Source organism: Macaca thibetana, chromosome 3 (assembly GCF_024542745.1).
Source record: "Macaca thibetana thibetana isolate TM-01 chromosome 3, ASM2454274v1, whole genome shotgun sequence".
In the NCBI taxonomy this organism is placed as follows: Eukaryota; Metazoa; Chordata; class Mammalia; order Primates; family Cercopithecidae; genus Macaca; species Macaca thibetana.
In genome coordinates this window covers 157121931-157137063 of record NC_065580.1, presented here as the reverse complement: position 1 = coordinate 157137063, position 15133 = coordinate 157121931, and the positions used below count along the sequence as shown (strand labels likewise).

Sequence of the window (15133 nt, the reverse complement as noted above, 5' to 3'; positions counted from 1 at the left end):
GAGGTTAATCACCTGAGGCTGCTGTTGCATCTCGGATTTGGTCCAACTCAATAGTAGTCAGATTTCCACCCAGTGCAGCAAACGTACGAGCCTTGTGTTTAAAAAGAGGAGGCATCAACATAAGGACAGACAAAAAGAAGCAGGCATTTTCATTTGCAAATCTACTATATTTAAGAAATAGTCTTCCTGATTTAAATCATTTCACATTGACTCAGATGGAGGGTGAACAGTGTTGGTAATAAGTGGGAAGCTTTACTTTGCTTCTTTATGGGATTATTGTCTGCAATAAGCATATGTGAGGATGGTTTACTTTATTAATATAAATCTTGATCATTTATTCTATTTATTTATACTTCTCAGACTCTGAAAGCAAGGTTTTCCCAGATGATCCATTTACCATTAATTAAGGGTTGACAAATGACCTGAGAATTTCTTATGACAATGTTGAATGCCAAAGGGAACTGATTGTTACTTTTCTGATACTGTTTTTAGGCTAAAGACCTGGACCCAAATATGAATTTTGAGGGTACCTTATCCCTTAGTCACCCATCATGGTTTTCTCCTTGTTCAGTGCTCTGCTGTTTTTTTCTAGGATCCCATTCAGATAGTGGCGTCACAGTAGCAATTCCTGAGGGCAAGGAAGTCTAGGGTCCAGTCTTTACTCTGTCACTCATTAGCTGCATGATCTAGGGCAAGTCATGCTCCTTTTACCTCCCTCATTTTCTTCCCCTGAAAGTTAGAGACTTGGCCAGGCACAGTGGCTCACGCCTGTAATCCCAGCACTTTTGGAGGCTGAGGCGGGTGGATCATGGGGTCAGGAGTCTAAGACCAGCCTGGCCAACATGGTGAAACCCCATCTCTACTAAAAATACAAAAATTAGCTGGGTGTGGTGGCATGTGCCTGTAATCCTAGCTACTCTGTAGGCCGAGGTAGGAGAATCACTTGAACCTGGGAGGCAGAGGTTTCAGTGAGCTGAGATCCAGCCGCTGCACTCCAGCCTGGGACAGAGTGAGACTCCGTCTCAGAAAAAAAAAAAAAAAAGTTAGAGACTTTATAAGCTTTTCAGTCCTTTCCAACTCAAAGCATACTTTTTGATAACAACCAAAAAATGAGATTGACTAAATGCTTCTCTCTCCATCAACTAGAATCACGTTAAGCTTTGAGGAAACACTCTTTCTGTTTACATGTGTGGTGCATTTCACACGACTCCCCAGACTTCACACCCAGAGAATCTTGCCCAAAGAGTTAAGTCTGACCTTAAAAGACTTCATACTTGTAGTTAACCTGGTAAAATGAAAATGCACAAGATAGGCATAAGCAATGGCAGAAAAAATAGTTTTTAAGTAGGAGGAAATATAAGAGTTTCTTAGTTGATTAAAATTTATTTAAAAAGAAGACATTGGGCCAGGCGCAGTGGCTCACGCCTGTAATCCCAGCACTTTGGGAGGCTGAGGTGGGTGGATTATGACATCAGGAGATCGAGACCATCCTGGCTAACACAGTGAAACCCCGTCTCTATTAAAAACACAAAAAACTAGCCGGGTGTGGTGGTGGGCGCCTGTAGTCCCAGCTACTCGGGAGGCCGAGGGAGGAGAATGGTGTGAATCCGGGAGGTGGAGGTTGCAGTGAGCCGAGATCTCCCACCACTGCATTCCAGCCTGGGTGACAGAGCGAGACTCCGTTTCATTAAAAAAAAAAAAGACATTGGACATGGTGACTGGAATGAAAATACAGCAGCCTAATGAGCGATATTAACAAAAGTAATAATGCTGATCTTGTAGCTGATACAGAACATTGGCTGTTGCCTTCATATTTTCAGTGAAGTTATGCTTGATCTCCCTCCTGGTTTCTCTTGTTACTGGTGACCTGCATTCCCAGAGCAGTGGATGTGGATGAGAGGGTTGATCTGTGCAGCTTCAGTACATCCTTGCTTGGTGGATCTATTCCTGGTCTCACTAGCACCGTGCTTTACCCATCTGAGCTAAAGTAACACAGAACTTGGTATAGTGCAAGAGACGTTTGGAACTATAAAAGAGACAAAAGTAATCCCAAGTATATCTGATAACAATTTCTTTTTTCTTTTCTTTTTTGCCTTTAGCGACAAGGTGCTGGGGCAACCAATGGAAAAGACAAGACATCTGGTGAAAATGGTAAGAGGACATGAATAGTCCAAGTTCTTTCTCTTTTGCCATCTGCAGCCCTGGGTACGCAGCAGGTGTGGATCGTGCATCCCATCCCAATCAGCTTACTATATGTGTCTGTGCTTCAGCTGACAGTGGATTTTAGCAATTCACAGTGAGCACTGAGGTCTGGTTTTACGAAGACAACTGAGCTAGCTAAATGCCATAATAAGTTTCCTTCCCATAGGAGGACTCCCATTTTGGGCAATGTGGTAATTACAATGCAAATATAGTTCTCTGCTTTCTTCATTAGGGTGGGTGAGAATCATCCAAGTTGTTGTGAGGATAAAATGAGATCAAATGAGATAAGTGATTTGAAAACTGTGAAGTACACAACTTCTGAAATTATGTTTTAAAAGTTGCTTCAGCCCTCTGGAGCACACAGAATGCGGTGCTGGTCCACTGGAAGCTGCTGAGTCAGTGAATGTCACTGCAGCGAATCACCAGCAAATAAAAATGATAGCGGTGACAGGAACGTTGCATCCTGCCTCTCCATGGGCCCGTCTCAACCATGGTCCTAAACTGTAGGAATGATCATCACATTTTTATGGATCAGGAAACGGACGCTTGGCATTGGGGTGAGATTTAGCTAGAAATGGAAGGTCCATGGATCCTGAAGGAAATAGAGCCAGTTGGAACCCCAGGTCCCTAACTTTAGCAATTGACATAAGAACAAGCATAATAATAAAAAATACCCAGTGGTATGCACAAAGGGCCACAGCATAGTTCCGGTGAGGTGGACTCTGGGTGTTCTTCCTTTCTGTTAACTCAAGAGGAACTCTCCTTTTACGGAAAATGACTCTTGCTTCCAACTGGGTGAAATCGATGCTGGTGTCCACCAATCAGATTGTGGATAATGCCAATCTCAAATACCACCTGTTAAAATTCCCTGGGGCCTGACAAGCCCTTTGGAGTCTCTGTGGTGGGTCTGAGCTGAGCAAGACTCAAGTACAAGAATGTTGCTCTGCGTCTGCAGGCTGCCAACGTGCCCACCCATTTAGGGCAGTCCTGTAGGGCAGGGTGAGTGCAGTGTCCCCTGGGTAAAGGGGTCATCATATCAGTAAGTAGAGAGGTGGGGACTCCACAATGTCCTAATTGGAGCGAGAGGGCTGGGAGAAGAAGGAAACAAGGTTTTCCATGAGGCTGATGGCTCTTCCTTTGCTGCCCGGGGCTTTCCCTGTTTCCTGTGTGTGAGTTGGGGTAGGTGTGTGGGGTCCTGGCAAGGAAGGCAGGAAGCAGAGGAGGGAGTAAAGGATGAGGCTTAAAAGGGAGGAGCAATAATACAGTTGCCTATATGAGGAAGGACCCACTGCCTGCCATAGGGGAGCATAGGGCGCTGTGAGCCTCCACTGATTTTCCTAATTCATACATTCATAGCCATCTGTTCATGCAAGTTCCTTTCCACTGACCCTCACAACCTTAGAATTACAGAGTTTTACAGTCAAAAGGCTTCTCAGAGATCCTCTATTGTAGTGATTCTCTTTTTTGAGATGGAGTTTTGCTCTTGTCGCCCAGGCTGGAGTGCAATGGGATGATCTCGGCTCACTGCAACCTCCGCCTCCTGGGTTCAAGTGATTCTTCTGCCTCAGCCTCCTGAGTAGCTGGAATTACAGGCACCCACCACCACGCCTGGCTAATTTTTGTATTTTTAGTAGAGACAGGGTTTCACCATGTTGGCCAGGCTGGTCTCGAACTCCTGAACTCAGCTGATCCACCCGCCTTGGCCTCCCAAGTGCTGGGATTACAGGTGTAAGCCACCACACCCAGCCAACATTTTTGTTCTCACAACTTCTTTCCATTTTAAAGAATTCTTGAGGACCCCAAAGAACTTTTGTTTATGTCGGTGACATCTATTGATGTTTGTCATACTGGAACCCTACTGACTCCAATATAGATGGCACTGAAGAAAAGACCTGAAGCCAGTGAACGAGACATAGGATTTATTGAGGGGATTTACCTTATACGGCAGTCCAGTGGTGGGGGGCTGGATAAAAGAACCACAACTGCGTGTAACAAGCTTGCAGTTTACACCGTGTTTTCACTTAGCACCCTCCCTCTAGCAACTTCTACTTGGTAATCTACATTCATTCCAAAACAAAGGTCCCCAATTCCCTGTATGGCCTGCATCCCATGGGATGGGCTGGGAATTCAGATGTTCCTCACAGATAGGAATGAATCTCTAGATTGGCCACTCCCAGATTCCTTAGCTCAGAACTCAACTCTAAGCACACATTCTTCTTAGACCATAGGGTCATTCTCAGGGTATGCTTAAGTTACGCTATTGATATCAGGTGTATCCGCCATACACTGTCTCCTATGTTAGAAATTAAAATGGAGACAGTTTTCAATGGTTTTCTTATTAATTTATTAAAAATAAAATAATAAACCTACTACATGTTAATGTAAGTAACATTTAAAAAAATGAAAAGTCATTATATTTTCCAAAATGGAAAAGGATGTTTAGTAAAAAGTGGCAATTTTACATTTCTGCAACGCTCTTTAAAGTCTGGCTTGACAGAGGACAGCTGGATTTCCATACTGGCTTCTGCGTTCAACCTGTTATATCACATGATGTATAGCCTACGGAAAATTCCTCTGTTCACTTGGGAGAGTACGAGATTTAAAAAAGCAAATAATATCCTTTAAGATCAAACTCTTACCTTTGATAATAATAGTGTCTTTTATAAGACCAAAAATGTTTTTGATCTTTCGGGCTCCCTTCAAGGATGTAGGCACCCCCCAGGGTACCTGGTTCACACTTCGGGAACTACTGCTCAGCGTGTCTCATGTCATGCCTTGAGGAGCCTGAAGACCAGGCACATGGTGACGAAGCCAGGACTAGGTCTTGTGTGTTCGATGTCTCTGCCCCTTGGCTTTACGTTGCTATCCTATTGGTTCTTCAAAGCACGCTGACATGCTCAGTGCTTTGCACCAAAGGGAATTGCCGGCTACTATAGGTGATGCCACCTTCTGCCATTCAAAGACATGGAACTTCTTTTAGCTGAAAACTGGTCCACACCAGTGGAAACTGAGTGAGGTTTTTTATGGAGGTATGAAAATTAATTAAATAGAAATATTCCTGATGCTATGAATAAGGCTTTTCATTAGATAATTCTAGATATTAAATGACAGTCCTTTTGGGGTAGAAAAGGGAATTTGAGATTGTTTTACAATTACCAGATAATGGCAATGTATAAATGTAAATTATTATTAACAAGCTATAGTTTAATTTCAGCTAAAACTGCCTATATATGATATTTGTTCATGATACTTTATTATAATATAAAGTCTGTGCTTTTGCCTCTAAAAAGGAGCAAAGACAAAAACCAAAACAGCCCAAGAAAGATGAGGGTAAAAACTTCTAGAAGTGATCTAAAAAACATTTTCCTAAAGAATTGAAGTTACTTAATTTTTTTTTCTTAAATTCCTGATATGAGAAGATCATCTTGGAATTTCTGTTTTAACCTAGTATTACATTCCATTGAAATTCAAATGGTTTTATTCTGTCATTACAGGTATCTAGGGAGATCTATTATGTTAATGTATATTTCCTATTAATATCAAATGAAGCTGTCTACATGTCTTGAAGGAGCAAGGACCCTTGGGAATTGAAATATGAAGTATTTAAAAAACCATCAAAATGTTATGAGATTTGGATAGTAACACTTAATAACAAAAGGAACATTCTCAATTGTATTAATTGTCCATACAAGTCAGGGTGTTCTTAATCCACATATTGTAAATTTAGTTGAGGTCTCCATTTAACACATAAAGCAATAAAGACTGTGTGAGTAAACTATGGATGCCTTGAAATTATTTGAATCACAAAAGACCCAAGTCAGGTACGTTAAAACTTCAGAAGGTGTTTAGATTATTGGGCTTTCCTGCCATTTCATTACATGGAATATTATCTTGAGAGCACCATTTGCTGGGAACCAAATTTCTCATAAATTCAATATTTATTTTAGTTGTTGTTGTCATCACGGTATTTCTGATGTGAAATATGACCTACTGCATGCTGTCCAGAATGTTTCAAAATCCTCCTCATTTTCCCAGGATGTTAGCCTCAGTACACACACTCAAATCCAATATTTCTACTAGAACTAGATTTTGTGGTATCATCTGCAGTAGGAAGACAGGTTGTTCAGAAATATTAGGGTTACAATTATTTTTAAATGTAGAAAATAAATGTTTCAGGGCTTGGAGGTTCAGAGATTTTTCATTCCTATGTGAGCAAAGTGCCTTCATCATTTGATTAGTTAGGCCACAGATTTCATTTGTTTCTGGAAATAACTTTCTAGTTGAAAGAAACAATAGCTCATAGCTTCCATTATAAATCTTTTTGTCTCATATAAATGGCTAAATTAAATTCAAACATGTTTACACATACAGCCACAACCATCTGAATCTAGATTATTCACCACAAATTAGTAATTTGAACACAACCAAAAGATTTTTGGGGGAAACTCTAATATTGCTGGATTTCTTGATCCATCCCTTGATATTGGTTGTCCAGAGAGACTGCAAGAGTTAATTTTTTTTATTGACATACAAAAGCAGAAAAATACTGGAAAGAGAGTGGCTGCTGGGAGCCTTCCAACCTGAAAAAGAGATTTATGAATAATAAACCTCGTGATGGGGCTTACTTGCAGAGCCTGGAGGCTTACCCAAGCTAAATTGAATTTCTAAAACTGGAATGGATTTCTCTTGACTTAGTGAGCTGTGATGCATTTGTTTCCAAAAGGCTGTATTTCTGCCGGTGGAAGGTGTATGAACACACCTGATTTTAAGAAAAGAATCTCCTCACATCCAGGCTGTAGGTAAATGCTACAGATGAAAGTATTATTTTGAACTACCTTTGGGACTCACTGCAGTTGTGTTTGTTTGAGTGTGAGTAGCCTTGCACAAGCTCAGGCTCCATGCTTGAATACCTGTGCCCCTTCTTTGGGAGACAGACTGTGGCCTGAGAAGTTTCTAGTAGGTGTGGGGATATTCTAGGAGTCCTTAAGACTTAGTTTGATTTGATATGATTATATGATTGCCAAGAATAAATAAGATGAAATGTTAATGTACTGGGTACTTTCCTTTCCCTATTTTAAATAAATCCCAAACCTTAGAAGTTTAAGTTTATCTCACCTTTGGATTTTGAGGAAACACGCATATGTGTACACACACAGAATCACTTTCTTATTTTACTGCTCTTAAGTAGGTAGAGAGACAGGTCCCAAGAAGGACTTGCATTTATACGCAGACAGATGTACATGCTACCATTAAATGAAGTATAATTTTTCAAATAAAAAATATGATTCAAAAATTTATTTCCAAAGAAATTTCATCAACCCCTACCCCTGGCCCTTTGTGGCTCCATATCTCCCAGTAGACATTCATCCCCCTCCCACTTGTGTCTGTGTTCTTGGTGCAAGATTATCTTTCAAGACCTATGTGCTGACTTAGGCAGATTTTGCTTAGGATATATTTTATCCATCACCTCTCCTGGGTATATTGAAGTGTGTGGAGTGAGGTTTTGTGTGCAAGGCTGGGCATCAGGTTGGAGTAATAAGAAACTGGTGTTGAGTCCAGAAACCAAAGATGATTGAGTGATTACTATCATACCCAAGAGAAGAGGTCCGTTTTGGCAGAAGATGCTGCCTGGCTGATCTTGCTCCTGGGCACAGCGGGGCTGGGATGGAAGGCAAGAGGAAGAGATCCATTCTAGAAAGACTACAGAGGGAACACGCCCTTCCCCTGCCTGCAGCAGTGACTCAGCTCTGCTCTGATTCAGATGTGGGTTGTGGTCAGATCAGAATTTGAGGATGGATCAGGGTACACAGGAGACAGAGCTTGCGATTCAGAGTTTTGCTGTTCCTGTAGGCCAGTGGGTGCAGGTGTCTGGAATCCAGGGGGAGGTGAAGCTTGAGTCCACACTGAGGGTCTAATATGCCAATTCTGCACAAATCTCAGTAGTCTACATGGAAACTTACCAAGTCAAGATGAGCCTCTTTGAAAAGGAACAGAGACAACTTTGAGTATCCAGCTGCAACGTGTGTCAGAAATATGCTGTTTATAACTTTCACAGACAGCACTGGCTGTGAAAAAAACACCTCCCTAAAGTCATTAATGTCTAAGGTGTGCAACACGTCCCAGGCCAGAAAGCTCTCAATCTGTTTCCTGCTAGGACAGTGAAACCCTCAGCTGCCTAAAGCTCAGAGTCCACCATAGTGACAGATAGTGAGTGCTGCTATGAATACCAGAGGCACATGGGTGGTGGCGCCTTCAAGGTAAAAAATCAAACAGCTCTGGTCTCTTTCTGGGGGTTCTTGGCTCTTTATCTTCTTCCTTTTCCATATTTGAAGAAATCAGAAAAAAAAATCAAAACAATAATGGCTGATGCTCAAGAGATGGGGTCCTTTGTGCTTTTGGCTCCAAACACTCTAAAGAGTCTCTATTCCAGAAGGAAGAAATGGACACACAAAGCTGCTCTGATATTGATCCAGATGGGGAAAGAATGACGTTGGAATGGCTTATTAAGCCAGGCATTTAAAGCCATCGCAGTCTCCAGACAAACCCAGTCAATGGGTGATATTGCTCAACAAGTGAGCTGATTCTGTCTGAAGGTTACCGTAGGGGTTAGTGCTGAGAGGGAATTTATTAACATCCATCCCAGTTAAAAGAGTGACTTTTTGTTTGTTTTGCCCTTCAGAGTGAGCATTATAATAACTTCATTGAGCAAGGAAAACCTTGGATAAGGACGGTGCTTCTGATCAGTCTGGGGTGTGAAAGTGCTTGAAGCATTGTGGACAGAAGCGGAGATTCCTACCCACCCCTAGTTGCAATTCTTTACATCTCTATAGATTTGCATAGTTTTAAAAAATGCTCCCCCATGCTGTCTTCCCTTTGATTTCACCATGGCCTTGCAGGTGGGTTTGGAGAGGATCTCAGGCAAAGTTGCTGGTGAGCTCGGGATTGTCCCAAGGTCACATTAAATAAGAGGAGGAAAGTTTTGGTCATCAGACCCACAGTCCAAACACACCAGGTCGTCTCTATTTATACTTTCTCCTGACTTCCCTCTTGACCAGGGTCTTGTTTGTAAGTGGGGAACTTGGGTGGGCTGTGATCAAAGCCCCTTGGAACAGAATAAGGTTAACGGGCTTACATCTCAGCCAAACCAGAAACTATTGTCTCCATAGTACCATTATCTCATCAGTTTAGTTAACTAGCCTTTGACAAATAGGGGTGGTCTCAGACTAATCATAGAGACAGCCGTGATAATTTTCAAAATTAAAACATCAAAGCAACATGCTCATTTATAGCCTTTTCATATTTCACCTCCCCTCTTCCTCACCCTTTCTCTTTCTCTCTCTTTTCCTTCCCTTCCTTTCCTTTTTTTTTCCTTCCTTCCCTCCCTCCTTCCTTCCTCTCCTCCATCTTCCTCTTCCCTCCCCCTTTCCTCCCCTTCCTCCATCTTTTCTTCCTACCTTTCATCCTTTTCTTCCTTCTTTCTTTTCGAGACTGAGCAGTGGACAGCTTTAGATGAGCTGAAATAGAATTTCACTCCACATCATACAGAGAAAGCCTATATACTTTGGTGAAAAAGTGAAGTTATAAATTATTCTAAATGAATTGCTCTTAAAGATCTTCTTCAAGATCTTGGACATGAAGTAGCTTTAGCCTGAACCAGGAACATGTGGATCTTTTTAGCCTTTGGAGTCCTGCCCCAAGCAGGAGATATTCCAGGTTTCAAATGTTTCAGGTTCTGCTTGTCAATTACTTTTATGGAAATAGTATTTCTCATGCGCTTGAAAACATTTTTGCTCTTTTAAGTAGGTGAAACACTCGGAATCTTATTTATAGAATTAATTTACACTGCAGGCAGTTTTTCAGAAGCAAAATCCAACCTAAATTTCAGGCTGGGCCAAATGATAAGATGGCTTAAATTTGTAGGTTTCATATTAGTTAGGTACATCTGGGATTACAAAAGCACAGAAAAATGCTAATATTTCCCCTTGGAAAAGAACTGTCAGTAGACGGAGTGGGCTGAATTGTCCTTAGAGAGTAGATCTCCCTCTCAAGCTAGATCTGTTCTCCCCTCCATATGAGGTAGGAAGAGTCCACTTCGCAGCCCTGGGCGTGTCTCCAGGATACCCTTAGAGCAACCACAGAACATGCTTCAGACCCCGGGGCAGAAGTCCCCTGGTCACCCAAGAAAGCACTCTAGCAGCCAATCTAGAATGTAGCTCGGGGGAGATGCAGACCCGGAAAAGGAGAAACCAGAATCCCAGGGAGGCCTATCTGGAGGAGCAGACAGACAGGGGCTTTGGCCTGTTGAAAGGCACAGCTAAGCTGTGGCAACTTTGCAGAGACTAGTACGTTGCTAGAATTAAGAAATAAAGGCCCTGTGCGGTGGCTCCCAGCACTTTGGGAGGCCGAGGCGGGTGGATCACCTGAAGTCAGGAGTTTGAGGCCAGCCCGGCCAACATGGTGAAACTCCATCTCTACTAATAAAACACAAAAATTATCTGGGCGTGGTGGCGGGCACCTGTAATCCCAGGTACTTGGGAGGCTGAGGTATGAGAATCACTTGAACCCAGAAGGCGGAGATTGAGGTGAGCAGAGATGGTGCCCCTGCACTCCAGCCTGGGCAACAGAATGAGACTCTGTCTCAAAAAAAGTGCCTCCTAATCACTTCTACCCGTTGGACTTCCCCAACCAAAACTACAGAGCAATGGTTAGGTGGAGCAGGGGAAGAGTGGAGAGTGAATCTGAGAAGCCAGAAATGCATCGTTCCACTGTATCAAGTGACTTTTTCCAGTTCTTGCCAATGCACTTCCCTCCCTGGCCTTTGGGCCAGGTCACCCTGTTCCCTTCTCTGTCCCTACTAAGTAAAAAATCTAGCTTATTATACGATAAGTGATTGCAGCTTCCCAAAGACAAAGCAGGAATGATTTTTGTGTACGAATTCTGGATTGGTTTCAGAAAAAAAAGAATAGCAAGAAAAGTGGTTTACTGAAACCATGCTTTCATGTTAACTGTGTAGTGTAATTGGCTGGCTTAGTATTTCTAAAGGAAGGAAAACTGTCAGATCTCTCTCTTTTTTAAGGATGACATATTTGACATTCCTGGAGCGATGAGGCTGTCCTTGTGAAGATTAATGTGTGTTCTTCACAGTCGGTGTAAGCCCCTCATCCCTCCTCAGGTGTCATTAAGGGGACAAGGAGGTGGCCAAAGAGGAGATACAAGAGGAAGGTGGCTGGAAAGGGGGTGAGGGCGAATACAGAGCCGTGCACACCTCCACCCAGTCTGAAGGGAAGGCCCCGCTGGATAGCAGGCCAAGGGGGAAATGGGGAGGGGACTGGGCAGGCACTGTTCTCACCAGTAAGCTGGAGTTTGTCAGAGCAGGAGGGAGGAGGAGAGTAGCTTCCAGCCACACACCCACAGACTATGGGCTTCTAGAAAGCTGCTTTCTCAGGGGCCTAGTGGGCGCCCCAGGCTCTGCTCCCACTCAGTGGAGCCTCTGGATGACTCCCCAGCTGCCTCTGCCCACAGGAAAGGTGGGGAGGAGGGTGGGAGCACTCGCGGCTCCAGGTGATCTCTGGGAGGCTGGAGTAGCTGCTGCTGTGCCTGGGGCTGTAGGTGTTGGTCTGGGTTGGGAGACAGCACTGAGGTCTCAGAGGAGAGGCTGAACTTTGCCTCCGTCCCCATGCAGAGGCATCAAGGAGCCAGTCTGCTTTCATTTAGGTCCCTCTTGGATTTCTTGGCTTCATCAGCTTGAATTAAACTTCAAATTTGTGATTGCAGGATCAGATGCTTAAAAATATGAGAAATGACCATCTCCTTATTTAAATTAAATGTATTTCCTTTTAAATTCTTCTCTCTCCTCCCCCGACACAGGGGAATTGCTCTTTTCTGCACCATGGTGAAGAAATGAGATCAGGGCCCCCTTTAATGTCAAGTACATTCTGGATGTTCAAGAAGGAAGAAGAATAACAAGTGCTGTGAGATCATTGAATTTAAAATGCAGCCATTTATAGACCTCACTATTTCCAGCACTAATTTGAAGGAGCAGATATTACAGTTATTATAATGACGATTTCTTGGGATATTGTGGCGTATTGATCTGTTCTTTTACTATCGCTTTTTCGCTGGGCAGATCCTGTATCTACTCAGGCGGAGCACACTCTTTTCTTACAGACTGTTGTTCCGTGTCGCTGCTCTGTTTTTCTGTCATGTTATTTCCCTCAGTCTCATCGTGAGCAAGAAGCCGAATTATTTGCATATCACTAGGTTTAACTTTAAAATTGTATTTCCTTTGAAGATTACCCCCTTCTCCTGTTCACTAAGGAGTAGATGCTTTTTATTCACCTGCTGGGATCTCCTTGCGTTTTGGTCATGGTTTTTCTGTTTCAGCTGCCATTTCCTTTGTTCCTCTCGGGATGTGGAATGGTGTAGAACTGTGATCAGTGGAAATACGTATCGATTGGATAGACCCAGATATGGCTGGGGGTGCCGGGAGGAGGAACTGGGAAGTCAGCGACGTGGCCTCTATCACAATGTTTATGAAAACTCGCTTCAGGAATTTATGATTATGTGAAAAGGATGCTTGCTGCGATTTTGTGCTTGGCAAGCAGCTTCTTCGAAATTTCTTCCTCTCTTTCTTTTTTTTTTTTTTGAGATGGAGTTTCGCTCTTGTTGCCCAGGCTGGAGTGCAATGGCGTGACCTTGGCTCACCACAACCTCTGCCTTGCGGGTTCAAGCAATTCTCCCGCCTCAGCCTCCCAAGTAGCTGGGATTACAGGCATGTGCCACCAAGTCTGGCTAACTTTTGTATTTTTAGTAGAGATGGGGTTTCTCCATGTTGGTCAGGCTGCTCTCGAACTCCCGATCTCAGGCAATCCACCCTCCTCGGCCTCCCAAGGCTTCTTCAATATTTCTAAGGTGCATTCTTCTCTCTCTACTATTCTACTATCCCAGACCCTGAAAACAATTGGAAATTGAATCGTGCTCTGGCGTTCATTCAGAAAGCAAAGTCTCCTCAGATGTCAGAGAGATGCTTTCGTGGCCGGCCACTGATGTGAGCGAAGCAATTCTCACTTCAGATTCCGGTTGCTACCAGTTCACCAAATCCAAATGCGATAGACCTGGCCTGTGTAGGAGGGCAGACCTCGCTTCCCACAGCAGTCATCGTGAACGGGGCTAATCACTGTGGGACAATGATCCTCCTCGCTCCCAACCTTTCTTACACTTCGAGTTTTGCTGTTTCCATGCAAACATAAAGCTTTTGGCAGTTTGGATGGATGTACACTCACCAAAATCCAATTTCCCACCAGTCCATTAAAAAAAAAAAAGTGTTTTTATAGCGAGCTTTAAAAATGGGCCAGGCAATGAGAATTGGTCCATGCAGACATTTGCTTGTAGATTATAATGCATTTGCTGGTTGGGGAAAGTGCTTTGAAGGTTCCTCCCAGGTAGCTCTGAGCTCAATAATTGTTTCCCATAGAACTTTCAGAAGAAGATAGAGCAATGTTTAGCATCCAGTTTTGACTGAGGTTTTCCATGGATTAGCTGACACCAGGCTGCCTCCGTGCCAGCAGGAGTTGGGCATTTTTGCTGACTGTTTTTAGGGTCTTCCTCGCCCATTAGCCATTTCTCTGGTGGCAGTGCCCCTCAGCTGCTTGGCCTGAAGTCCTGCCAGGAAACCGCATCTGACTCTTGGTTTGCTCATGAGGGGTGGGGCTTGGGTGAATTCCCAAGTTTGTTCTGTCCCTGCCCTTCTGTGCTTTACTCATTTGTTCCTGGTTCACCTGCAGTGAATCATTTTCTCTCTTTGGGTTGCAGTATTGTATGATGACATTGTTTTTGGGCTCTTGTCAAATTCTGACTCTTTATGATTCTGTGGCTGTCTCTTTCCTAGGACAGTGTAGGACATTTGACTTCTTTTGATTTTATTTTCTGTAAGCCTCAAGGGGATATCGCCTATGAGTCCACAGGAGAAATACGAGAAATACGATGATTTTTCTTGGTGGAGGAAGTGGAGGGGAAAGTAAGGGCAATGGTTGGAATCTGAATGGGATGGTCACCGGCTGTGAACACAGGATAACAAGTCGTTATTTTTGTTGAAATAACTATTTCAACAAAATGGGTGAAAATGGGAAATTATAACCTTTCCTCTAGAAAAACTGCATTCCCAATATCTGACAGTAAAACAGGGAAACAGGGTTTATTTTCCTGGACCTTTCTGTAGTGTGAGTCCAATTTTGCAAGGAGGCTGGCGCCCCAGTGACTGACCCCGAGGGGAGCACAGCTGTAGACAACAGTGGTCCACTCGACTCAGAAACACAAAAGAACTGGGTGCCTCTCTCTGGGGCAATTGGCATACATGAAATTAAAGTGTGACTGCGATCTTTCAGGCAGAAGGTAGCCAACATTCTTTAGAAACTTTATCGCCTTTTCACCTGTGGGCCTCGTCAGTGTCACCTGGTACCAACCAAACACTACGGGAAACCTCTGCCAGAGGTTGCCGGGATAGGTGCTCCTCAGCCCCGTGGCAATGGAATACTGAGTTATAGCGGTTCCTTGAAAACTCCTCACTTGTCTTTTCTATAAATCTAGCCTATTGTCACCTTAAATGATGGCTATGTGTGGAAGAGCTGAACTGTAATTTTGAAATTATAATCCAGACTTGTTTGTGGAAGAAGGAGATAGGGTTTCAGAAGACAAGATGAGCTACCTGCAGATAAAATGTTCATTTTTATTCTATTCACACATCTCACAGTTGAACTAAACTATCAAACGTTGCCAATTACCTATCTGGGCTAGAAACGGCCTATTAGGTCACCCCGGCCATTCACGGCTGGTGAAATATAACTCCCTGTTGTGTGTTTCCTCAGTTCAGCTTAAAATGACTTTAGCAAAAGGTCAGATGCTACTGCTCCTGGGAGATGCTCTCAGTCTCTAA

General features: G+C 43.3%; 1 protein-coding gene across 13 annotated transcripts in view; it reads left to right on the top strand.

The window, feature by feature from the left end:
* Window positions 1-15133, top strand: part of PCP4 (Purkinje cell protein 4) — a 485020-nt gene that overhangs the window by 451456 nt on the left and 18431 nt on the right. For all 13 annotated transcript variants that reach the window (XM_050784608.1, XM_050784611.1, XM_050784610.1 and 10 more), the window contains one exon: window positions 2100-2151. In XM_050784608.1, coding sequence (XP_050640565.1) covers window positions 2100-2151 — 52 coding nt within the window. The remainder of the gene's footprint in view (window positions 1-2099; window positions 2152-15133) is intronic.